This window comes from Symphalangus syndactylus, chromosome 22 (assembly GCF_028878055.3).
Source record: "Symphalangus syndactylus isolate Jambi chromosome 22, NHGRI_mSymSyn1-v2.1_pri, whole genome shotgun sequence".
In the NCBI taxonomy this organism is placed as follows: Eukaryota; Metazoa; Chordata; class Mammalia; order Primates; family Hylobatidae; genus Symphalangus; species Symphalangus syndactylus.
Window position 1 is genome coordinate 29,210,608 of NC_072444.2, and position 25,000 is coordinate 29,235,607.

Here is a 25,000-nt window from a genome sequence, read left to right on the forward strand (position 1 = left end):
GGGCATCTGCAGCAGGAGTGAGTGTTTCCAGGGATGAGGTGGAAGTAGCTCCTCCCATTGCCCAGCCAGGAAAAGAGACTTCTTCCACGGAAGGGGCTCCCCCAGGCTGGAAAGCACATTCCACCCCTGCTCTTGCATGGGCCTTGCTCTGGCCTGGGAGAGCACTTTACTGCTATGGCAGCGGAGAGAGCTCAGGACCGAGAAACAAAAGCAGGAGACCTGCTCCTGCGCCTCAGTAGCTGTGTGTCCTCAGGAAAGTGGCCCAGCCTCTCTGGGTGGCATCTCCTCGCTAGGGGCCCTTCTGACCGCAGCATTCCTTGTTCTGATGGCCAGGGATATTTGCAGCTCTGTGGAAGTGGCGGGGCACTGGGGGGAGTGGGTGCCTGACTGGGAAGAGTGCCAGCGGACAGGTGGAGCCTGACTTTGGGATGTCTGGAAGCACCAGAAGGCCAGCTCAGGGCACCATCCCCCAGGATCCTGGGAAGTGGAAGAGCAGTGACTTCAAAAGGCCACAGACAGTTACCATGTGAGAAAAAGGGAAAAAATAATAACCGCAATCAACAGCTGCTAGCATGAGGCTGGGGCTGCTGCCGGGAACAAAGAACTGCAGAAATTACTGGAGAACATCAGGATCTTCTCCATGGAAACCGCCGCAGGACAGCTCAGCATCCATCCATTCAGGGGATGGTTCCCATGGCAACAGCCTGCCTGGCTGCGCTGAATTGGTGGTGACGCGCGTGCCTGAGGCTGTAATTGCAGGCTCTTCTGCCTGGTGCAGCAGGAGTGTCAGTGGTGGGAGATGACGCAGGAGGGTTTGGGGGGTGGGGAGGGGGCACGAAATGCCATCTGAGGTCTCTGAGTCCTGAGATAAAGGGCCCATGTCTGATGCAGCCAGGGCAGATGCTGGGGCATAGGGGGACGTCTCTGGTGTGTGTGTGTGTGTGTGTGTGTGTGTGTGTGTGTGTGTGTGTTGGTGACCAGCTGCAGCCGGAGGTGAAAGGGTGGACAGAGATAGAAATGGGAGCAGCCTGTGGGAGGGAGGGCCACTCACAGAACAGACAGCAGGATGGCCCTGGCCATTGCACTCCTGCTAAGTGGATGCATTGAGGTTTAGAGCTGGGTGGGGGTGCTGAGTAACCGTTTAGCCAAACCCCATTTTGCAGACTGGGAAGCAGGGCCCAGGCCGACGAGCCTGCCTATAGAGCCCTCCCTGAGCTTGGCAGAACCCGGCCAGACTGGACTCCTGATGCAGTCAGTGCACAGACAGGCTGGCAGGGAGGGGACAGGACGAGGGCCAGACGAAGGGAGAGAAGTGTCAGGAGAGAAGGTGCTGTCTCCTGCAGATCCCAGGATGGGGGTACCCCTGCTGTGGTGTGCAGACAGTGGCCTGGTAGGAGAGGACAGCAAGGAGGAAGGGGCCCTTCACAGCCCCTGAGGCCTCACTGTGTGGCCAGGTGGGGCCCCAAAGGGCCTAGCTGGGTGGCGTATGCGCATTTTCCAAAATCAAGCTGAATTTCAGCAGCTTTTGGCTGTGGGTAACTGGAAGCATTGAGGGCTTCTGGGAAAGCAAGGCTGGCGGCTCCCTCTGCTGGGCTGCCAGGCTGCCAGGCTGCCATTGCGTTCCTGTTCCTGGGCCGCCCTCGCGTGGCGATCTGCTGAACTGCAGGCCCAGAAACGACAGAAGGAACCAGGCCTGCTAATGTCCCACTCGCCAGGACACCCAGGAGGCTGGGGTGTGGGTCTGCACCCAGCCCAGGGCCTGTCTCACAGGCCAGGACCTCGGGAAAAGAGGGGACCCTCCTCCCACCTCCTGGCTTCTGCAAGACATTAAGGGCTCCAGGGCGCCTCTAAGTGTCCCAAGGACCAAATCTTCCAGGTCCTAGGATTGGGAGTGCCTCGAGGCCACCCTGTCTCAGCCATTTACACATAAGGAAACTGAGCCCCGGAGAGTCAGGTTTCAAGGAGCCAGGACCAGAAGACAGCTCTGACTGTCCCCCGCACCCCGATCCTGGCCTCCCTCCCTGTCCCTTCGCATCGCTTTCTTAAGCCCAGGGTCGGGGGGCGTGGGGAAGATGCTCAACTGGCCTTCACGGGGTGGGGTGGGGGGTGTGGTGGGCACTCTGAAGGTGCCACTGAGCTCAGAGTCACTGATAAGAGTAGGAGGTCAGGGCCGGGTGTGGTGGCTCACGCCTGAAATCCCAGCACTTTGGGAGGCTGACGTGTGCGGATCACTGGAGGCCAGGAGGTTGAGACCAGCCCGGCCAACATGGCGAAACTCCATCTCTACCAAATATACAAAAATTAGCTGGATGCGGTGGCACGCACCTGTAATCCCAGCACTTTGGGAGGCCGAGGCGGGTGGATCACTTGAGGTCAGAAGTTTGAGACCAGCCTGGGAAACATGGTGAAACCCCGTCTCTACTAAAAATACAAAAATTAGCTGGATGCAGCAGGGCGTGCCTGTAATCCCAGCTACTCGGCAGGCTAAGGCAGGAGAATCGCTTGAACCTGGGAGGTGGAGATGGCACCATTGCACTCCAGCCTGGGCAAAAAGAGTGAAATTCCTTCTCAAAACAAAAAACAAAAAACAAAAAACAAAATACCAAAAACAAAAAGCAAAAAAACAAAAAACAAAACAAAAATGGCAGGGGGTTCAGAAACATGTTCATACCAACCTACACCAAGAGGAGGCCCAGTCCGATCCTTCTGGGCTCTTCCTATCGGGGATGGGAGAGCTGGGGGCGTCTGTACACAGATTTTCTTAGCTTTGCCAGCGGGGAAGAAGGGTGAGGAAGTATGAGCCCCCTTCTTTGGTGTTCTCCAACCGAGTGGGCCGTGGGCAGCCACCTCCCGGGCAGTGTCCAATCAGGGCCTGTGGTGCACATGCTAGTCCCTGATCACCCAGATGGGCTGGGTAGAGGTCAGGATGCACGTACTTGTCTGCAGTAGGTTATTTAGGGAAAGCCTGGGCCACTCTGTCCCCTTCCTGTGCTATTCTGCTCTACAGAAAAAGCAGAGATTCCTTTACTGCTTGTGTCCCTGAGGCAAGATGCTTTGGTCATTGGAGTAGTGGTTCTCAAAGTCAGATCCCCGGGAGCTGAGGCGGCCTGGGGGCTGGGGGAGGGTGCAGGTTGGAATCCTGCATCCTATGACCTGTGTTGAATTTTGCAGAAGGCCAGGTTTACTTAAGAAGGATCTTCAGGATAACTCTTCAGAAGCTGTGCCCTGTTCAGTTTTGAGAGAGATTTTTGGTTTTTGTTCTTGTTTGGCTTAGAGAAGTAGAGTGAAGGCAGTGGATGTAGATGATCTATGATGGTGACTTTTTCTTTTCTTTCTTTTTTTTTTTTTTAAGATGGAGTTTCACTCTTGTTGCCCAGGCTGGAATGCAGTGGCGTGATCTCGGCTCACTGCAACCTCCGCCTCCCGGGTTCAAGCGATTCTCCTGCCTCAGCCTCCTGAGTAGCTGGGATTACAGGCGCCTGCCACCACGCCCAGCTAATTTTTTGTATTTTTAGTAGAGATGGGGTTTCACCATGTTGGCCAGGCTAGTCTCAAACTCCTGATTTCAGGTGATCCACCCACCTTGGCCTCCCAAAGCGCTGGGATTACAGGCATGAGCCACTGAGCCTGGCCAATGGTGACTTTTGAATTTTTAAAGCAACCCTGGGATCCCTTTTCAAAAAAAAGCAAAGCAAAACATAGATGGACTCACCACATAAATCGAGAAACGGCAGACAACTCTGGCTGAAGCTGGGGGAGCATTTTGCCTCCGAGGATACCCTGACTTTTTCTCTTTTTTTTTGAGACAGGGTTTTACTCTGTCATCCGGGCTGGAGTGCAGTGGTACAACCACAGCTCACTGCAGCCTCAACCTCTTGGGCTCAAGTGCTCCTCCGGACTCAGCCTCCAGAATAGCTGGGACCATAAGCAGGCCCCACCACACTTGGCTTATTTTTTTAATATTTTGTTGAAACCAGGTCTCACTATGTTGCCCAGGTTGGTTTGGAACTCCTTGGCTCAGATGGTCCTCCTGCCTCGGCCTCCCAAAGTTCTGGGATTACAGGTTTGAGCCATGGCACCGGGCCAAGGACCCCCTGACTTTAAAGCTACTTGCCCCAGTGAAGTTTGAGAACCACTGCGTGAAAGACGGAGGTGTTCAAGTGCTGTGGGGACACAAGGAGGGGAAAGTGTCATCTTTATGGTCCAGAGCTTCCTCTGAAGGGCAGCCACAGGCATCCCTTAGCTGCAGGGTGGCGCAGGGGCCGGCGAGGTGGGTGGGAGGGGAGGTGACAGGTGCTGGCAGCGGCGGCAGCTTACCTCTGGGTAAGACCACTCTGGGGAGTAGTCGGTCACCATGAACACCCGTCCGCTCTGCTGCAGCATGCCCAGGGTGCCCTGGGCCGAGGCGGCCGAGACCACCTCAGCGACGTGCATGTAGGCCATGGTGCCAGCCCCGCCCTCCGAGCTGCTCAGCTGCAGGCTACCCTGCTGGGGGCTGCAGCAGGGGAGGCACATCTCTGCCTGGGTGAAGGGGGCCCGTGCCCCGTCCTCTGACTGTGAGAGCGCCGTGCTGTCCCCCGACACCAGCTGGTGCCCGTAGATGCTGCTGCTGCCCCCCTCCACGGAGATGAAGTCGTTGATCAGGTCGGAGAACTGGTTGCTGAAGGAGATGTCAAAGTGGTCCAGGCTAAGCTCCATGTTGGAGGCGTTGCCGAGGCTGGGCTGGGCCACAGGGTAGAGTCCCTGCACCACATTGCCCGGGAGGATGGGGACGCCGCCGGCGCTTCGGATCACCCCGTTGGTCTCCGGCTGCAGGTAGTGCTCAGAGCTACAGGCCTGCAGCTCCCCAGACTTGAGCAGGACCTCGCTCCCTTCCGCCGCCTGCGAGGTCTCCATGGTGACCTCCCCTTCTGCCGTCATGGCCTGGAAGTTGGCCTGGAACTGCATGAGGTGGAGGGAGGAGGTGGACTCGATCCGCGTCTCCACGTGACCGCTGCAGGAGCTGGTTTGGGACGAGGCCTCCGTTTTCACCGTGGGCATCACGAAGGTGCCCCCAGAGTCACTCAGGCTGCTGTGGGTGTTCTGCTCGACGGGGAGGGGTTTGCTGGCATCCTGCAGGAAGAAGCTCGGGGAGGGGGTCTGGTGGATGTGGGGGCTGTGGCCCGTCTGGCTGAAGCTGGACGTGTAGTCCTTGTTGGAGTCGATGGCGCTGAAGTCCATCTGCTCCAGGGTGGTGCTGGGACTCAGGCCGCCGCCCGACGGCAGGAGGCTGGAGCCGGCGGTCAGGGTGAGGGAGCTGGCTGCCGCGGCCGCCGCGGAGGAGGAGTACGCTTCTTTGGCCATCTGCTGCTCGAAGGAGGTGTCCTCGGTCTTGATCTCCTTGGTGAGGACGGTGGTAAAGCTGAAGCTCCGCTCCCCGGGCGGCGAGTGCCGGATGTTGGAGCTGACCATCTCGGCTTTCAGGCCTCCACCCCCGTACGTCTGGCCCTGCTTTGGGTTATTAAGGAAACAGTCGGGGTCAAAGTTCATGGTGGTTTCTGGAATCTTCCGACCACCGTCGAGGGTGGTGGAGAGGACCAGCTCTTCAGACACGTTGGTGGGCAGCATGGACAGGCTCTCCGAGCTGCCCGTGGTGGGGAAGGCGAACTTGTGGCCGTCGGAACTCACGGCCAGGACGAGGCCCTGAGAGGCGTCAGGTGAGAGGAGGTGGTGGTTGGGGCCAGCGGTGGGGGACATGGTGTACACGGCCTCATTGGTGACCTCTGACATGAACACCGTGGCGCTCTGGGACAAGCTCCCCATCACAGAGGCCACCGCCATACTGGACACACCTGTGACCACCGGGCTGTCCACCATGTCAGGGTCGCTGTTGAGCCCGCTGCTGATGGACACGGGGGAGCTCTGGGTGGTGTCGGGGACTTCCACCTGGTTGGTAGAGGAGACCTCGGTGCTGCTCTGGTGCAGCAGCACTGGCTTGGCCACCTTGCCGTTCCTCTTCTCGCGGCTGGAGCCCTTGCTGTGGCTGTGCTCGTGTTTGCCCTCCGACACGTCATTGTGCTGCACCTCCGAGTGGCTCCCGTACCCCCCTGTCCGTGGCTCCACCTTCGGCGAGATGATACGGTGTTTGGCACTGTTACACTTGTGATGCACGCTGCTGCCAGCTCCTGCAGAGATCAGAACACAACACGCGCACGCACACGCAGGCACACACGTGCACACACACATGCACACACAAAAAGAGAGTCAGAGCTAGGACTGCGGTGGACCTGCCCCACAGCAACTGGGGCCCCTGGCAAAGTCTAGGCCCGGTACCCCAGGCAGCCACAGACCCCCAGTCCCTGGACACGTACCCCAAGCCCTGGGGCTGTCTCATGCCCCTTTGACCCTCCTCCAAAGATCAGGGGGGCTTTAACCTTGATGCTCTTTTCGAATAGGAAGCACATGGGAAGTCAGGAAGGAGAAGGTGGAGAGAATGAAGTCCCCTCCACCATCAGAGACAGACACCACTCACCTGGAAGGGCTTTTGCTGGCAAGAGGGGGTCAGCCTGGGGAGGGTGGCTACGTTCGTATCCTGCCCCACCTCCCCTCCCCAACTTCCCACAGCTGCTCAGGCTGTGCCCCAATAAGCAGCCACCCCTGGGGCCTGGCAACCAGAGGTCAACGGGGAGGTGATGGAAATGCACTCTCGGGACCAGCTCTCAGGCCCCAGGACCAAAGAGGGTTCTCAACCCTGCTCCAGAGGCAGAAAGGTACGTGAGCCCAGGCCTACCCTCAGCTCTCTGGGGTACAAAAATCCTTCTAGGTCCTAAGTAGGGACAGAGCCCTTGCTCCTTATTTCAGACATACAAGCCTCAGGAGCTGAGCATTTCTGAGCTTGGCAAAGCCTCCCTGGCAGCTCCTCCAGGCCCGGCAGCCAGGGCAGCTTTTCTCTCCCTCCCATCGGATATTTTCACCATTTTCATTTCATCTGATAAGGGTCACTTTGCTTTTGACGAAAGGGCGAATTCTCCCTGATCCTGTTACGGCCTCACCACCAAGACTCCTACATGCACCAAGACTGCGCAGAGAAGTGACACGACCCTCTAATGGGACTATCTAATTAAGTCAGCCCAGGGAGAGGAGAATGCACATTTCAAAGAGCAAATACCATTATCAGAAAAACAGACACATTAGGAAGGAGAGCGTAGGACGCATTATGTTCTTGGAGGAGACAGAGGTTAAAGAAAGAGGTTGAGCCTGCGTGGTGTCATTGACGCAGGGCAGGTCTCCCTGAAGGCCCCAGTGCCCTCTGGCAGAGGATGCCCAAGAGTGTGGTCCTGAACAGAGAGGCCCTGAGCCCCAGCGCTCCTCGCTCCCCCAACTCTGCTGCCCTCAGTTCTTGCCCCACGGAGGAAGCTGTCCCTCTGGACACTGCTCCCTCCTGCCCAGAGTGGACTGCCGGCCAGTTGCAGGGCAGGATGAGGCAGAAGGCCTGCCTTGTGTCTGTGCTGGGTGCGGTGGTGTCGCCCAGTCCCTGACTGTCCCCCTCCTCCCTCACTAGATGTCATGGCTACTCCCACAGAGGACAGCCATGACGGCTGCCTGGTAGGGCCCCTCTGTCCCCGTGGCGCCCGCCTGCCCCAGGAGCCCCGGGAGCCCCGGCTCACCCAGGCTGCCGGTGCAGAGGCAGTTGTGGGTCCGCGGCTGGGGCTTGGTCTGGTGGCTGTCGAGGATCTGCTGCACCAGCTGTTCCACTGAGAAGCCCGAGCTGCTGTTCCCATTGCTGCAGGTCCACTTGATGCCATGGACTGCGGAGAGAGAGGCGGGGGGGTGTCAGAGCCCGTGGGTGCAGAGGGGGCCTGGGTGGGGCCAAGGGGTAGCACCCAGACCCTCCCTGAGAGCAGCTCTCTCTCTGATGGGGAGCCGGCTCCTGGGGTGAATTGATGAGTAGGAGAGGAGGAGGGGAAGGGAGGCCAGGCTGCCCCCGCCGGACCCCCTGCTCCCATCGGGGGTTCTGAGCTCTTCCTCCCCCTCACTATGGTGCAGCCCAGGGAGTGGACCGCATAGAGTTCTGCTTTTGTTTCCCTAAAGTCAGAGTGCACGAGGCGGCTCTTCCAGGGGTGCTGGAATGGAAGAGAAAGGGAACGAGGATGGAAGGAGAGTGGACAGGAGGCTGAGGGACCTCCCAGCCTGTGAGCCTCTTGTGGAGACTGAGGATAGAGGTGGTAGATCAACAAGCACCGAGCCGGGAGGACCAATGCCTCTCCCAGGGGTGTGTGGGGAGGTGGCCCCACCCTGGAGGGCAAGACTCTGGCTTCCTGCCCTCACCAGACTTCTTTGCCCCAAAGGGATTGCAGATGCAGGAGAGGCCAGGGGAGATGGGGATGGGACTGAAGGGCCCACGTAGCCTGGAAGGCAGGTACCTCAGCGCCCAGTGCTGACTGATGGCAGCCATCTGAACAGCCACCCCAGGATCTGGGCTCAACCTTCCTCCCTGCACTTTTGCAGTTCCTGGAGTTGGGGTTGGGGTTTCCTCACCTGCCTGGCAGGATGGGGGCTGGAAGTCTAAACCGACTTTTCCAGCAGAGCAGTTTTCTCAGCTGGAGCAGACCCAGCCAAGGGGTGGCTAAGTCCTGAGTCCGGCACATGGAGCAATCCAGCTCTCTAGTGGGGCCAGGCTCGGGGCAGTGGATTCGCAGCTTTGGGGCCGGAGCTGGTGCTGGGGATCCAGGCATGGAGGAGCAGGGCACAGGGTCGAGATAGGGAGAGGCCAGTGGCTTTATCGATACAAGAGCAACATCCTTCCTCCTTTGGCTGAAGCTCCTCTCCCACCGGCTCCAGGGGGACAGCCGCTAATCCTCGCAGCACTAGCCCCAGTTCTGTGAAGGGCTCTAGAATGTAGGGGGACAAGGAGAGTGTCGACATGGCAGGAGGAGCTGGCTCGATTCAGACTTGGATTTGAGTCCGAGTTTTACTTATTTTTTTTGAAACAGGGTGTCACTCTGTTGCTCAGGCTGGGGTGCTGTGGTATAAACATGACTCACTGTAGACTCGGCCTCGTGGGTTCAAGTGATCCTCCCGCCTCAGCCTCCTGAGTAGCTGGGACTATAAGCATGTGTCACTACACTTGGATATTTAAAAAAAAACTATTTGTAGAGGCCAGGCACAGTGGCTCACACCTGTAATCCTAATACTTTGGAAGGCCAAAGTGGGCGGATCACCTGAGGTCAGGAGTTTGAGACCAGCCTGACCAATATGGTGAAACCTGTCTCTACTAAAAATACAAAATTAGCCAGGCGTGGTGGCACATGCCTGTAATCCCAGCTACCTGGGGGGCTGAGGCAAAAGACTCGCCCGGGAGGCAGAGGTTGCAGTGAGCCGAGATTGCACCATTGCACTCCAGCCTGGGGAACAAGAGCAAAACTCCATCTCAAAACAAAAATAAAATTATCTGTAGCGACAAGGGTCTCACTATGTTACCCAGGCCGGTTTGGAACTCCTGGCCTCCCAAAGTGCTGATATTACAGGTGTGAGCCACTGTACCTGGTCTGAGTCTAGGTTTTGATCTTGCTGTGTGGATTTGGGTAAGTCACTTAGCCTCTCTGAGCCTTAGTTCACTTGTAAAGTGGGCATATAGTAGTTCCTGCCTGGAGAACTGGCCAGGAGAAAACACCATCTACATGCCTGGCACTTTGTGCCTACCCAGAAAAAGGGTAGCTGTTGTGATAACATCACTAGTGATGATGGTGATGACAGTGATGACTGTGACACCCAGCAGGCAGTGCTGGCCCTGCCCTGGGGCCTGGCTGATGCTATGGGGACTGGGCTTGTGGCAGGAAGCTTCTTGCTATGAAATCCACAGATGGCTCAGCCCCGGAACGCTGCGGGTAGATCTCCGTGGTGGCCATTCATCTCATGCCTCTGTTCCTGGGTGTAGAGCTCTCCCTTTAATTATAACTCTGATGGTTTTTCTTTTCTTCTTTTTTTTTTGAGACAGAGTCTCGCTGTGTTGCCCAGGCTGGAGTGCAGTGGCACAATCTCGGCTCACCGCAACCTCTGCCTCCTGAGTTCAAGCAATTCTCCTGCCTCAGCCTCCTGAATAGCTGGGATTACAGGCGCCTGCCACTGCGCCTGGCTAATTTTTGTATTTTTAGTAGAGATGGTGTTTCACCACATTGGCCAGGCTAGTCTCGAACTCCTGACCTAGTGATCCCCCTGCCTTGGCCTCCCAAAGTGCTGGGATTACAGGCGTGAGCCACTGCGCCCAACCTCTGATAGTTTTTCAAAGGAAATCACCCATGTGTGAGGCTTGGTATCTGGCAGGAATACCTTCAGGGTGCTGCTTTCCTTCTCTGTGTGTGCCGTCACCTGACCCGGGTGTCTGCTCCCCTTCCTTCCCCTCTGCTTCGCTCTGAAGAGGCTCCTCTGAAGTCTGCAGCGCCCTATGCCTCCTGCATCTTCACTTATTCTCAGGGGGCCTGGGATTCTGGTGGGTCACTGAGGGGGATGGGTGGGGCTGAGTGGCACCTGTTTGCCAAGCCGCCATGTTCAGAACTTGTGATCGGCAAACATGTGATAGGCACAGGCAGGTGGGTGGCAGCATTGACAGCCCACTTTTCTTCAGGTGGACAGTGCTTTCATCTTGTGCTCCCTGGAGGAATTCTCCAGCAGCCCCCTAAGCACCTTGTCCCTGACAGCTGGAGGGAAGGCCCGGGCCAGGGGCTTTTAAACCTCATCATAGCTATGGGATCCTTTTCTTAAATAAATTTCTACCTAGAAATTCAATACGGAAGACAGATTACTGCAGAAAGGAGCCGGTGGAGGCAGGATGAGGGGTCACAGGCTCTCTGGCCTGTCCCTATGCCCAGGGTACTCCTTGGCTACAGACATTTCCAGACTCATTTTACAGATGAGAAAACAGAGGCTCAGGAGGGGAGGTGACAGCCCAAATCACATTCCAGAGGCCACAGGGCAGGATTTGAGACTCCCCTCTGTACTGCTGCACAGGCAGTGGTCTGTTCCAGTTGTGGGTCCCCTACTCTGGCTGTATCCAGGCCCCAGATAGGAGATTCTGATGTCATTGGTCTCGGGTGGTGCCAGGTATTTTTTTAAGAGCTCTGCAGAGGCTCCTTGCATGCCGTTAGGACGGGAGAACGCGCAGCTCCGTCTCACATGCCATTAGGATGGGAGAACACACAGCTCTGTCCTAAGCTTAAACTCAGCAGGGAACTGCAAGTCCAAGAACAGAAACCCCTGCAGAGCTCACTACAGGAGCTTCTCCCTGTGGGAACTGTGAGCAGGTGCCCCTTGCCAAGCCAGGCCACATGTTCTCTGGGAAGATCCCTGTTGAGTTTGAACTTGGCTGTCTGGGGAGATGAGCTATTTTCAGGGCAGCACACCTCTGGCTTCTGGTCTTCAGGCAACACCCCACTCAAGGGTCTTGGGTCTTGGCATAGCGAGGCTTTCGAATCCCCTGGCTGGCAGAGTCTCCTGGCATTTCAGATCAGGGCCCCCTCTGCTCTGACAACCACCAATCAGGCCAGGTTTCTCCTCCAGTCCCGATGGGGGTGCGGCAGCCGCATTCTCTCTGCCTCTTGTTCTCCTCCTTATGTTGTGAAGGTTATAAAATGAAGACCCAGTGAAGGGTGACAGATTGCAAGCAGAGAGTTTCTGGATGCTTAATGCAAATTACCTACTGTCTTGGCACATCCAATATGTAGATTGTCTCCCTCCTTGCTCTGGTGTTGGGGGTGGGTGGGTGGAGAAAAGCCCCTCCTCTGAGGTGGTGAGTTGTTAGCACTGAATATCAAATACTATCAAGACGGCTTTTAACATGTCATGCTCTGCTTCCCAACACGGAATGAATCAGCGGGAAGGGAGATTTCTATAGGGAAAAAGCGCTTTATGAAAGGAAGGTTAATAGCCACGCATGCCGGCCTCCCCCTTGGCCCCTTCCCCTTTTTAAAGCAGCAAAAGGGAAACTGCATTAAAAGTACACTTGATCACATGACCTCCCATGACATGTAAGGTCATGACATGTCATGTAAGGGAGGAGGCACAGAAAGAGGAAGGGGAATTCCCAGAAAGGTAATGTCCTGATGGCTCTGGGTCACATCTGTCCCCTCCTGCTCACTGTACCTCACCGGGCGGTACCTGACTCCCCGTTCTCAGGCAGAATGGCCTGAGACGAATCCCAGACAGAGGGACCCTCTCTGCAGCTCCCCATAGATGGAGCCTGGGTGGTGGTCCCTGGTCTGCTCAGGTGGTGGAGAGAGACCTGTATCCCCAGGAAGGCTAGGTCAGGGGAAGTACCAGAGAGAAGAAAGGGCTGGCGTGGGGTGGGATAAGCCAGACCCCAGCATGGGGCTCCACAGGACAGGGGCAGGCAGGATGGCCACATTGGCCACTGGGAAGCAGGATGCTGGCTCCTCGAAAGGTGTCCTCCTACAGCTACCTGAGAAGCCCTGCGGCTGCCCTGTGAAACACAGGCCGGGGACTGTATTCTCTCTGACAGGGCTGCCTGCAGCGCGGCCTGTGTGAGGATCGGCCTGCAGAGCTGAGGCTGGGAGTGGCCGTCGCAGGAACCCAGGGCCCACTCCAATGCTGACCTGGCCCTCATACGAGATGTTTACCCTAATTATGGCCCGTGGCAAGGCAGCAGCACTTCCACTAATATGAATAATCAAAATGAAATCAATGACAACAGCATGTGGCCCATGATTTGGAGAGCATCTTCTGATGAACAATTTACCCAAGAGGCGGCCAACCGCTGGGAAGAGAGTAATTGAGATCTAGAAGAGAGGGCTGGGGGAAGGCGTAGGGGCTTCACCCCATATGGGGCAGGCTGCCAGCCGAGAGCCTCTCGGGTTGCAGCTGCTCCATCCTAGGCCCTTGGGAAGCGGCAGAGAGCTTCAGCTACACAGGCTAAGCCTGAGCCACGGTAGGGCCATCCTATTTTCCTCTGTCATGAACTGAATTGTGTCCCCCACCAAATCCATAGGTTGAAGCCCTAACCACCAATGTGACTGTATTTGGAAACAGACTTTTAAGGAGGTAATTACGGCTAAGTGAGGTCACATGGGTGGGACCCTATCCCAGCAGGACTGGTGTCCTTATAAGCAGAGGAGGAGACACCAAGAGTGCCCATGCCTAGAGAAATGGTTATATGAGGAAGCAGTGAGAAGGTGGCTGTCTGCAACCCAGGAAGAGAGGCCCTACCAGAAACCAACCCCAATGTCCCCTTGATCTTGGACTTCCAGCCTGCAGACTGTGAGACAATCAATTTCTGTTGTTTAAGCCCCCAGTCTGTGGCACTCTGTGAGGGCAGTGTTTTAGTCTTTGTCTTTTTTGTGCTGCTACAATAGAATACCACAGACTGGGAAATTCATAAAGAACAGAAGTGTATTGGCTTATAGTTTTGGAGGCTGGGAAGTCCAATATCAAGCTGCCAGTGCCTGGTGAGGGCCTTCTTGCTATGTCATTGCATGGTGGAAGGGCGAAGAAAAAGAATCCAGTCCCAGGAACCCTAAGTACAGCAGTTAAACCCCTCCCATGGGGCCCTACCTCCAGACACAGTTGCATTGGGAATTCAATTTCAACATGAGTTTTGGAGGAAAACATTCAAACCATAGCAGGCTGAATAATACACCCCGCATGGGGGCTCAGGCCTTCTCCATCCTCAGGCTCTCTGGCTAGAGGTCCACACCAACCCTGCTCTATGCACTGCACACGTGTGTGTGTAGAGGTGTGTGTGTGTATAGGTGTGTGTGTATAGGTGTGCATGTACAGGTGTGTGTATAAGTGTGGGTGTATCAGTGTGTGTGTATAGGTGTGTATCGGTGTGTGCGCATAGGTGTATGGGTGTGTATATAGGTGTGTGTTTGTGTATAGGTGTGTGTATAGGGGTGTTTGTGTGTGTAGGTGGGTGTGTTTGTGTGTATAGGTGTGCGTATCAGTGTGTATAGGTGTGTGGGTGTGTACATAGGTTTGTGTGTATAGGTGTGTTGTATAGGTGTTTGTGTATAGGTGGGTGTGTTTGTGTATAGGTGTTTGTATAGGTTGTATGAGTGCATGTATAGGTGTGTGTATAAGTGGGTGTATTTGTGTATAGGTGTGTGTATACGTAGGTGTGTTCATGTGTATAAGGGTGTGTGTGTATAGGTGGGTTTGTGTGTATAGATGTGTGTGTTTGTGTGTAATGGTGTGTGTGTATAGGTGGGTGTGTTTGTGTGTATAACGGTGTGTATAGGTGGGTCTGTGTGTATAGGTGTGTGTGTGCATATAGGTGTGTGTGTATAGGTGGGTGTGTTTGTGTGTATAGGGGTGTGTGTTTGTGTACAGGTGTGTGTGGGTGTGTATAGGTGGGTGTGTTTGTGTGTATAGAGGTGTGTGTTTGTGTATAGGTATGTGTGTATAGGTGTGGGTGGGTATAGGTGTGTGTGTATAGGGGTGTGTGTGTATAGGTGGGTGTGTTTGTGTGTATAGGTGTGTGTATAGGTGGGTGTGTTTGTGTGTATAGGTGTGTGTATAGGTGGGTGTGTTTGTGTGTATAGGGGTGTGTATAGGTGTGTGGGTGTGTGTATAGGTGTGTGTATAGGTGGGTGTGTGTACAGGTGTGTGTGGGTGTGTGTATAGGTGTGTGCGTGTGTGTATAGGTAGGTATGTTTGTGTGTACAGGGGCGTTTGTGTGCGTATAGGGGTGTGTGTATATAGGTGTGTGTGAATAGGTGTGTGCATGTGTATAGATGGGTGTGTTTGTGTGTATAGGTGTGTGTGTATAGGTGGATGTGCATATAGGTGGGTGTGTTTGTGTGTATCGGAGTGTGTGTGTGGTGTGTATAGGTGCGTGTGGGTGTGTGTATAGATGTGTGTGTATAGGTGGGTGTGTTTGTGTGTATAGGGGTGTGTGTGTGTATAGGGGTGTGTGTACAGGTGTGTGCTTGTGTGTGTATAGATGGGTGTGTTTGTGTGTATAGGTGTGTGGGTGTGTGTATAGGTGTGTGTGTATAAGTGGGTGTGTTTGTGTGTATAGGGGTGTGTGCTTCTGTGTGTATAGATGGGTGTGTTTGTGTGTATAGGTGTGTGTTTGTATGTATAGGTGTGTATGTGTGTGTGTGTGTGTGTGTGTACAGCTCAAGGGGTTCTGACATCAGGGGCTTTCCAGAATGCCTCTCTCCTCTACTACTTTATTTTTAATATATTTATTTATTTATTTTTTGAGACAGGGTCTCACTCTGTCACCCAGGCTGGAGTGCAGTGGTGCAATCTGAGCTCACTGCAACCTCCGACCCCTGGGTTCAAGCAATTCTCATGCCTCAGCCTCCTGAGTAGCTGTACTACAGGTGTGCGCCACCATGCCTGGCTAAGTTTTGTATTTTTAGTAGAGATGGTTTCAGCATGTTGGTCAGGCTGGTCTCGAACTCCTGATCTCAAGTGATACACCCTCCTCGGCCTCCTGAAGTGCAGGGATTACAGGTGTGAACCACCGCGCCTGGCCCTTCTACCACTTTAAATGCCACCCTTCTTTCCAGCACAGCCCAGCTCAAGCCCCCACCTCTGGCTCATTCTCAGGCCCTCCCCAAACCCACTGAATCACAGACTCAGGATGGAGCCCAGCACCTGTGTCCTAAGAGGAATGCCCTCGTGGGAATTCAAATGCATGCTCCAGTTTGATAACTATGGGTATAGAAATCACAGTAGCCTTCCTGGCTGCTCATGCCTGTCCCCAGAAGCTGGAGTTTGGATCCTGAGGGCAGGCCTTGCCACACTGTTCACTGCTCATCTCCCATCCTCAGAACAATGCCTGGCACAGAGTAGATGCTTACTAAAGGCTGGTAGAGTGAATGAGTGCGTGGCCAATTTCTCAATCAATCATGCCCTCCCTAGCACTTTTTTTAAAATTGGTTCTTCATTTCCCTCAGTGAGCTATAAGCAGAGCTCATGTCTCAATAATAACAAAAACAATGATAGTTCTTGACACATCCTCCATGCCAGGCAGTGTGTGAGCATCTTTATATGTTGACTCCAAAAAGAAAAAAAGAACAAGGCCAGGTGTGGTGGCTCATGCCAGTAATCCCAGCACTTTGGGAGGCTGGGGCGGATGGATCACTCGAGCCCAGGAGTTTGAGACCAGCCTTGGCAACATGGCGAGACCCAGTCTCTACAAAAAATAAAAACATTAGCCTGGTGTTGTGGTGGGCACCTGTAATCCCAGCTACATGGGAGGCAGAGGCAGGAGGATCACCTGAGCCCAGGGAGGTCGAGGCTACAGTGAGCTGTGATCGGCCCACTGCACTCCAGCCTAGGTGACAGAGTGAGGCCTTGTCTCAAAAAGACAAGGGGAAAAAATAATAACAACACTATGTACTCCACTGAGCCTCTGCTGTGGGCAGGGCACGGGGCCAGACACTCTTCTGTGGAGCAGTGGTTCTCCAAGTGTGGCCCCCGCAGCAGTAGAATCACCTGACACTTGTTAGGAATGCACATTCTCAGGCCCTGCCCCAACCTACAGAATCAGAAACTCTGGGGTTTGGGGCCCAGCATCCACGTCCTAATAGGCCTTTGATGCACACTCAAGTTTGAGAAGCTTGGGTCTAGAGATGATGACATCTTTAACCTCCCAGTGATCCCTTGAGGCAGAATATATTATCCCATTTTATTAACGCTAAAATCGAGACTCAGAGAAGTTATGTAACTTGCCCAAGGTCACACAGCAGGTGCGTGGGGGGTGAGGAGGGGCTGGAGATTCAAGCTGTTTCCACTGGGTGACCTGCCTGGCTTTCAGCTCTGCCAGGACCAGCTCCTAGGAGGAGGTGAGAAAGACCGGGCAGCAGCTCGGTGGTGGGCAGAGGAGAAAAGCGATCCCATTGGGAGATAGAGGGTCCTGGCTGTCAACAGCAAGACTCACTTCACTTCCTGGAGGGGAGTCTGGTTTCCCTCGGCTGCCCCTTCACCAGGGGCTGGTGACTGTGCAGGAAACTCAAGGTCCTGGTGCTGGACCACATGCTGTCATCCCAAGCTGGATGCCTAGCTTCGTCTCCTGCCCTCCCTGACTTCGCAGGTGCTAGGCTGTCTCAGAGGGGCCAGGCCTTGCTGGCAGGGGCCTTAGTGGGCAGAAGCTCTCGAGTCCGTGGCTCCCCACTTGGGATTTCCTCACTTCGGGGTCAGGTCAGCTGTCACTCATCTGGCCAAGCCACCCAGACCAGGGCAGAAGAAACTCTTCCTTGAGCCTCCCACGGGAGGAACTGGGAGGCAGGGCCTGATGGTGACCTGCACTTGGAAAATCAGAGCAAGCAGGAGAGGAAGGGGGAAGGAAACCTGGGAGGCCGCTGCAAGGAGGACATCTCAGCAACGCTGCATCCAAACCTGGGCGCTGGGGCTTCCCTGAGGCGTGCGCTGGCCTTGTCACGGCAGCAGGCTTTGTGCTGGTTAGGGGCGCATTTGGGGGGAATTTCTATAAAAACCAAAAGAAGCTAAGAAAGGTTCATTCCAGACTGTACAGGATGTGTGGGGGCAATGCTTGGCTCCACGACAGGGCCTCCTCATTTGGGGTGTGTTGGGGGTGGGGAGAGGACCCCCTGAGGGATGGCAGGGGGCTGAGGGGCAGCTTCGTCTTGGCTGTCTTTCATTCCTGACGAGGCTGTCCCATGCGGTGGTGGGGCTTTCCTGAAGGGCAGGGAAAACCTCCAAGTGCAATGCCCTGTGCTGGCTATGTGGGAAGAAGGGGCCAGAATTTAGAAACAGTGGGAGACGGGGTGGCAGCACCATGCTGGCCTGGGGTCGGGACCCCGTATGGCCGCAGCTCTTTCCCTCACGCACTGTGTGATCTTAGAACAAGATCTTTGTTTCCTCTGGATCTTAGTTTCTTCATCTGGAGAGTGGGTGCCTCTTGCCGGTTCACCTGACTGTATGCCACCGGGCCCTATGCAGGTAGGTGGCCCCACCCCTGGATTCTGATGCGATGGCATCCACAGGAGATCTGCCTGGGTCAGGGTGGAAAGCCTCATGAGAGGGCAAGCTCTCTGCTCTGCAGTCCTGCCTGGAAGACTTTGGAAAGGAATTGGAGGAGGAGACAGAGAACTCCAGAAGTCCGCCTCAGCCCCTGGTGGCCCCTGGAATGGGTGAGAGCCAGCTACCTGCCCCCTTTGCTCTGTGGGGCAGTAACTCTTGGAAGGATGACAGGGCAAGGCCACCTGGAGCTTTGGTCACCATGGTGACTGCACAGGCGGCACCTGCTGGAATTGACGCTTGGCCTTCCTTCGCATGAGAAGAGATTTCTGGGTGCTGTGATGAGCAGGTGGCAAGGACAAGGGGCAGTGTCCTTTTCTGGAGGGCTGTGGGAGGTCCTGTCCTCCTCCTCCATCTGGGCTCGTCCAGTCCACCCACCTGGGTACCCCGCCGCTCAAGAAAGACCCAGAAAGAGGGTGGCTATTTAACTAGTCAAGCCAGGTCACCTTGGGAGCCAAGAAAGGGTGCTGTGGTCATTTGTCCAGGTGCTGGTATAAGCCGGGATGCTCTCCAGCAACCCTGGACGTGTGGCTGCTCTCCTTGTGAACCATGTGCCGGAGGCGGATGGGAGAGGGAGCGGCCACGTGCCTCTCCTGGAGTGAATGAGGCCCCTTCGGAGTCCTCGGTGTTGTTGACACTAGGAGGCTGTCTCCATGGCGACAAGGTCAATGGGAAATGGCAGCCGGGTTGGTTTAATTTTCGCTGTATTCTTGTTGACAGGAATAAAGGCCCTGTTTCTGATTTCTTGGTTCAACTGGATGAAATTTTCATTAGATTTAACTTCTCATATCCAGACACCCACATACTATTCAATTTCCCGATCTCACCACTCCACTCTCATTCGCCTATTGGTCCTGAGGACAAAATTTTCAGAAATCTCATTTCGAGGAGCGCAGAGGCTGAGGGGGGACGGGATGGAGCGTGCGCCCACCGTGTGCACGTGTGGGGACCTATCTGCTGTGTCCCCAGTGAGCCTGTCATTTCTGGTGCTCGCTGTTGGGGCATCATAGTCCTCCCTCTGCCAGGGGGCATGGGCTTCGTCCCAACATCACACACCTTCTGGAAAAGGCGGGGGTGGAGGGTCCAGTAGACTGCCAGGGTGTTGAGAGCTTGACCTTCCCATATTCTTTCTTCTTGCAGGTGGGACAGACCTTGTCAATGAGGGGTAGGGAGAGGCGCCATTCCAGCCCGACCAGTGACTCCATCATCGGGAAATACAGAGCATGTGGGGTGGCATGTCCTTTACCCCTGCACCTGGCCTCACAGGAAATCTCCAAGGTGCTCAGCGACATACAAAGTGGCATTTTAGAACCATCCAGAGGCTCTCAGAATCTTCTCCTGATGTGCTAAGCGGCATTGTTACCAGGCTGGGAATTATTTGTACCGTGGGTGAAGTGTGAATGCGCTAGGAGTGCTGGCCGCCTGGCAGCGTCAGAGCCTCAGGGTGATCTGCACATCCGGGTGCATGTGGCCTCTGGAGTTCCCTTCTCCCCATTCTGTCCAAACTGCAGCCCCTTCCCCTGGGCACTGCTTGGGGCAGAGAGAGGAGGGAACGTGGGAGTGATCAGCTTTTACCCTGCCCCTCCAGGCCACTCGGAAAGAGGGGTGGGGGACCAAGTGGGATTCTGGATGCTTCCATTTTGCTTCTGGTAAGATTGCTGTAGGGCCCTGGACTCAGGTGCCTCCTGGTGTGTTGGGAGGTAGCACCGCAGGAAGCCAGGCTCAGTCCACAGAGCAGCTGCCTCTGAGCTCCCAACTACCTGGCCCGGAGCCTTACATTTTTAGAGAGGCTGAAAATCTGGAGATCTGAATGTTGGCAACGAATTCTAACTTTGACAGAACCACTCCCTGGCACCTAGCAGCGCTCAGCATCAGCTCTGTGTAGCAGTCAGGACCCAGGGTGTCGGTGGGGCCCTGTATCCCCAACACCAGCACAGGGGTGCACTCCACAAAAGGGGCACTCCTGTCATGGAAGCAGCTGTGCGGCCTTGAAGTGGCCCTCGGCAGCAAGATGCCAGGAGAGACAGGAAATCAAAAGCAGTATTTCTCTTCCAGTCCTACCTGGGGGCCAGATCGGCTCCATAAAACTAGCTGGAGTGAGAAATCAACATTTGCAAAACAAACCTGGATCCTGGGAGCAAAGTAGGAAGCAAGCCCCGCACTCAAGTCAGCCTCTCCGTGCCTACCCTCTGCCGTCCTCCATGCCAGGTTGGAAGGGGGCTGCAGGGATTCTGGCAGGAGCTAGGAAGAGGGCTGGGACTCACCTGGAGATTCCAGGAACCTGCCCTGCCTGCTCCTCATGCCAGCAGCTCCTTCCCAAAGGGAAGAGTAAAAGGCAGAGGAAACCCTCTCCAGGAACCCCCAGCACTATCCCTGCCTCCCCCATGACTCCCAGCCCCTGCAGATGCAGGCAGGGAGCCGGGCCTCTGCTCTCAGGGACAGAGCTGCCGTGAGGACACAGATGTGCTTCCTCTTATGCAACTCCAGGGTTTCTCACGAGTGCAAGTCAACAAGTGTCTGGCAAGGCCCCACCATGTGCCGGCACCAACATCTCAGCTGCAAAACAAGGAAACTTCTAGAGTCGTATTTCTTAACCCAGAGTCTACAGAAAGTCCTCACACAGTCCTGGAACAACCAGAAATGATATACCCAGTACTTAGTGCATGCCGGCGAGTGGCTTCCTCCGGGAGTGTGGCTAGACTAAGCTCCATGTGGCCTCCAACGCCTGCCCTCCTCCCACCCGGGTGTGAGAACCAGCCGACGCCTGAGGAGGCCTGTGGCCCAAAGAGGTGCTGGTCTTGCTCTTGGCTGGCCTCTTGCCAGAGGCTGCTATAGGCCGGGGTTCCTTAAAAAGTATGGTCCTGGGGACCCCAGCACAAGAACCTAGCTTCATAAAAAACTCAGTGTCTGGAGCCCACTCCAGACCCAGGGAGTCAGAATGTCTGGGGGAGGGCCTGCCTTTCAGCCCCTCCCAGGTGGTTCTGAGGGGAACCATTGTCTCTGCTCAGGCTTTCTGGGGCCTTGGTGGATTCCAGGGTAAGACTGCAGCCGGCTGGGCTCCCTCTGAGCCCCAGAACTGGGTGGACTGGGGGGCCTGAGCTCGCTCCTGACATTCAGCCATTTGCGCCTATCGCAGAAGTCTCTGCTCAGAGGTAGGGGCCCTGGAACATGCTTCTAAGTGAACACCGCTGGCAGGAAAGAGTCCCTCTAACAACAACCCCCCTCTCTCCCACCCGGGGCTGATCCCCCAACTCCTTACTGTGCCCACACCTGTAGCTCCATGGGGGAAAAGGCTTTCCAGCTCTCTTCTCTTTTTTTTTTTTTTTTGAGGTGGAGTCTCACTCTGGTGCCCACACCTGTAGCTCCATGGGGGAAAAGGCTTTGCAGCTCTCTTCTCTTTTTTTTTTTTTTTTTTTTTTTTTGAGGTGGAGTCTCACTCTGTTGCCCAGGCTGGAGCACAATGGCACGATCTTGGCTCACTGCAACCTCCACCTCCCGGGTTCAAGTGATTCTATTGCCTCAGCCTCCCAAGTAGTTGTGATTACAGGCACCTGCCACCATGCCCAGCTAATTTTTGTATTTTTAGTAGAGACAGGGTTTCACCATGTGATCAGACTGGTCTCGATCTCCTGACCTCAGGTGATCTACCTGCCTCAGCCTCCCAAAGTGCTGGGATTACGTGTCAGCCACCATGCCCTCTCCTCTCCTCTCCCCTCCCCTCCTCTCCCCTCCCCTCCTCTCCTCTCCTCTTCTCTTTTCCCTTCCCTTCCCTCCTCTCCTCACCTCTCCTCTCTTCCCCTCCCCTCCCTTCTCCTCTCCTCTCTCTTCTTTTTTCTCCTCTCCCCTCTCCTCTCCTCTCCTCTCCTCTCCTCTCCTCTCTCTTCTCTTCTCTCTCTTCTTTTCTTTAGACAAGGTCTTGCTCTGTCGCCCAGGCTGGAGTGCAGTGGCGCCATCTCAGATCACTGCAGCCCTGAACTCCCCAGGTTCAAGTGATCCTTCCACCTCAGCCTCCCAAGTAGCTGGGGCTACTGGTGTGCACCACCACATCTGGCTAATTTTTCTATATTTTGTAGAGACAGGGTCTCGCCATGTTGCCCAGGCTGATCTTGAACTCTTGGGCTCAAGTAACCCTCCTGCCTCGGCCACCCAGAGTGCTGGGATTACAGGCGTGAGCCACCACGTCCGGCCATCTTTGAGACTTTTAGGCTGGCTGCTGTCCTTCCTCGATGGGCTCTGGCTGAGCCTTAGGGACCTGCTCATAGTCAGGCTTGGAGATCCCAGCCTGCCAGCCCCAGCCAGTCAGGTGATACTGGATCAGGATCGACTGAGCTGGAGAGGAAAAAAGGTGGGCACAGGCACCTCTCCCTAGGGTGTCCTGCTGCTAGTTCCAGCCCCACCCCAAGCCCTACCACTCCAGAATTACAGAGCAGGTCCCCAACAGCTTCCCAGCACATCTCAGACACCAGGCCCAGAGGCAGGGGTGGGACAGGCCCCCGCCTGCAAGCTCCAGGTGACCTGGACCGGGGAGTCAGGCTTCCCTGGGGCTCCCATCTCCGAGCGGGTCCGCTGCCACTGGCCACCAGGTGGCGCTGGCCGACCAGGAACGGTTAGGCGAGCCCCAGGAAGGAAGGCTTTGTTGATTTTCCTTCTTGATATTCTATAATCACCAGGATTACAATCTAAGCAAAAAACAAAACAAATAAACACAGCCCCCCCCCTCCTTCTGGATCTTTGGTCTTTGTCTGAAAAATTATGAGAAAACAAAAGGCGCATTGAACATACAACCCCAGGCTTGGGTACTGGCAACAGCGAGGGCCTCCGGAACAGACGGAGGGAGGCTGGGGTCTGGGGATCCTGGGCTCTGCGACCTCTCCCACTGTGAGCTGGGTCCCTGGAGAGCAGGTGCTGGCTAAGCAACCGCCCTGAGCGGATTTCTCTGCCACTGCAGCCACTGCTCAGCAATGAGGGGCTCCTGTTTGCAGCCACCCCAGCCGAGGCCCGGTACTGGAAACGGTGTGGTGTCTCGGCAGCACTGCCTTACAGGTGCTGAAGGCTGGCAGGGCGGACACCCTGGCCCCTGAAAAACCAACAGGCTGCAGGTGAGGACCAGCGTGTTAGGGGAGATGGACTGTGGGGGCCATGACAGCACAAGCAAGCCCACACTTGCCAGGGCCTCTACCCAACTCAACAGGGCCTCCACTCACACTCACCAGGGCCTCCACCCAACTCACCAGGGCCCCCAGCAAACTCACCAGGGCCTTCACCTACACTCACTATGGCCTCCACCTCACATTCAGGATGGTCTCCACCTCCACTTTCAACATGGCCTTTGTGGCCTCACATTTACTGTGGCCTCCACCACCTCCCATGGAGGTGAGGTTGCTTTTGGAGGAAGTGTGGGGGTGGAGGTGCTGAATCCCCACACACTCGTGCCTGTGGATACATCGTGTGGCTGTGCAGAAGCATGGAGGTGCACAGAGCACTTGTGTGGTGTGGGCGTAGGCCCTGGGGCTCTGCTGATTCCACAGCCAGCCCTCCTGCTGCCCACCCAAGTGCTGCAGAGGACACCTGCCCCAGGGGCCTGAGTACTCTGGCCTGATGCCAGCGGAGCTCTGGGGCGGGCAGGCAGGGTGGAGCTAAACCCCGAGGCGGCTGGGGCAGCTGCCTGCTGATCTCTGGGCCTTCGAAGCCTGCAGGAAGGCCCAGGCCTTGCTCATGGCTGCAGGGCCGTCTGGCCAGCCAGGGCACTCCAAGAGGAGCCTCCAGGCGGGAGAGCTGGACAAGATCACCACACGGGAAGGGCTGTGAACACAGCTTAAAAGTCATGCCCTCGCCACTCACTCCGGATGGAACAACCTCACCAACAGCTTGCTGGGAAATGCCTGGCGTGCCATCCCCTCCTGGGCTGCCAGGAAATGGGCAGGGAAGAAAGCCGCGGGTGCTCAGAGGGAGAGGATCTTCTCCGAGGAAATGGTTCCATCTGGCTTTCTGTAGGTTCCAGGGGAGCCGAGGGTGCAAGGTTTGGGGCATGGCAGTTTAGAACCACTGTGGCTCTGAGCAGCCCAAGATCACTGAGCAAGTTTCCTGCCAGCTTGGCAGGACAGAAGCACAGAGCCTGCCTGGCAGAGCAGTTGACTCCACTCAAAGTCATCTCTCGGTGGCTGATCTGGGAGGAGAGGACTCCCCCTTCAGCTCCTCACTCACACTATGGGGGTTTAGGGTTTACTGGGTGCAAATCTGGTGCGCTCTCAGACCAGCTGCATTGGAACAGACCCCGGAATTTCCAGGACGAGACACACTAAGCTTTAGATCACTTGCGTACTATAAACTCCAGGCCTCAAACGGCGCCTCAGACAGTCATTGCCAGGCCTTGGACTGAGATGGGCAATTCTCTGCACTATGAGCCAGAAAGCTGAAGCCCATAGGGGCACCCCAGGCTAAGCACAGCTCTCCTCAGCCCTGAATGATTCACATGCAGAATCTCTTTCCCCAAAGTATGTTAGGATGGAACGACATAGCAAAAAACAACACTTCCCAGACTCTCTTGCAACTAAGAGTAACCATACGATAAAATTCTGTCCAACGACACCAGAGATGAAACGTTGTATGCAACTTGTGGGCTTAAAGGGAAGGAACTCACCCTCCACCTTATTTTCTCCTCTTTCCACTGGTTGGAATGCAGTTGCAATGGCAGGAGCTGGAGTAGCCATTTTGGACCATGTAAAAGAGGGCAAAGCCCTAAGAATGGGGAGCAGCCACCTGGAGGGAGCCTGGGTGGCCGATCCCTGACCCTGGGGCTGCCACATCAACCCTGAACTGTGACATGAAAGCCAAAGGAGCTTCCCTTTCATTGAAGCCACTGTTATTTTGGTCTTCCTCATAGCAGCAGGGCCCATGTTCTCATGATTACAGAAGGGATTCCAAAAGACAGGAAAGATCTCTGGGAATGTCCTGGGAATTCCTATCAGCCATCTTCATTTATTTCTGTGTGTGTGTGTGTTTTTTTTTTCATCTG

At 55.5% G+C, this 25,000-nt stretch overlaps 1 protein-coding gene across 13 annotated transcripts in view; it reads right to left on the minus strand.

Moving 5' to 3' along the window:
- CAMTA1 (calmodulin binding transcription activator 1) overlaps window positions 1-25,000 on the minus strand; it is a 990,108-nt gene that overhangs the window by 103,408 nt on the left and 861,700 nt on the right. For all 13 annotated transcript variants that reach the window (XM_063631879.1, XM_055261965.2, XM_055261958.2 and 10 more), the window contains 2 exons: window positions 7,647-7,787; window positions 4,318-6,164 (listed from right to left, as the gene is read on the minus strand). In XM_063631879.1, the coding sequence (XP_063487949.1) occupies window positions 4,318-6,164; window positions 7,647-7,787 (1,988 nt within the window). The remainder of the gene's footprint in view (window positions 1-4,317; window positions 6,165-7,646; window positions 7,788-25,000) is intronic.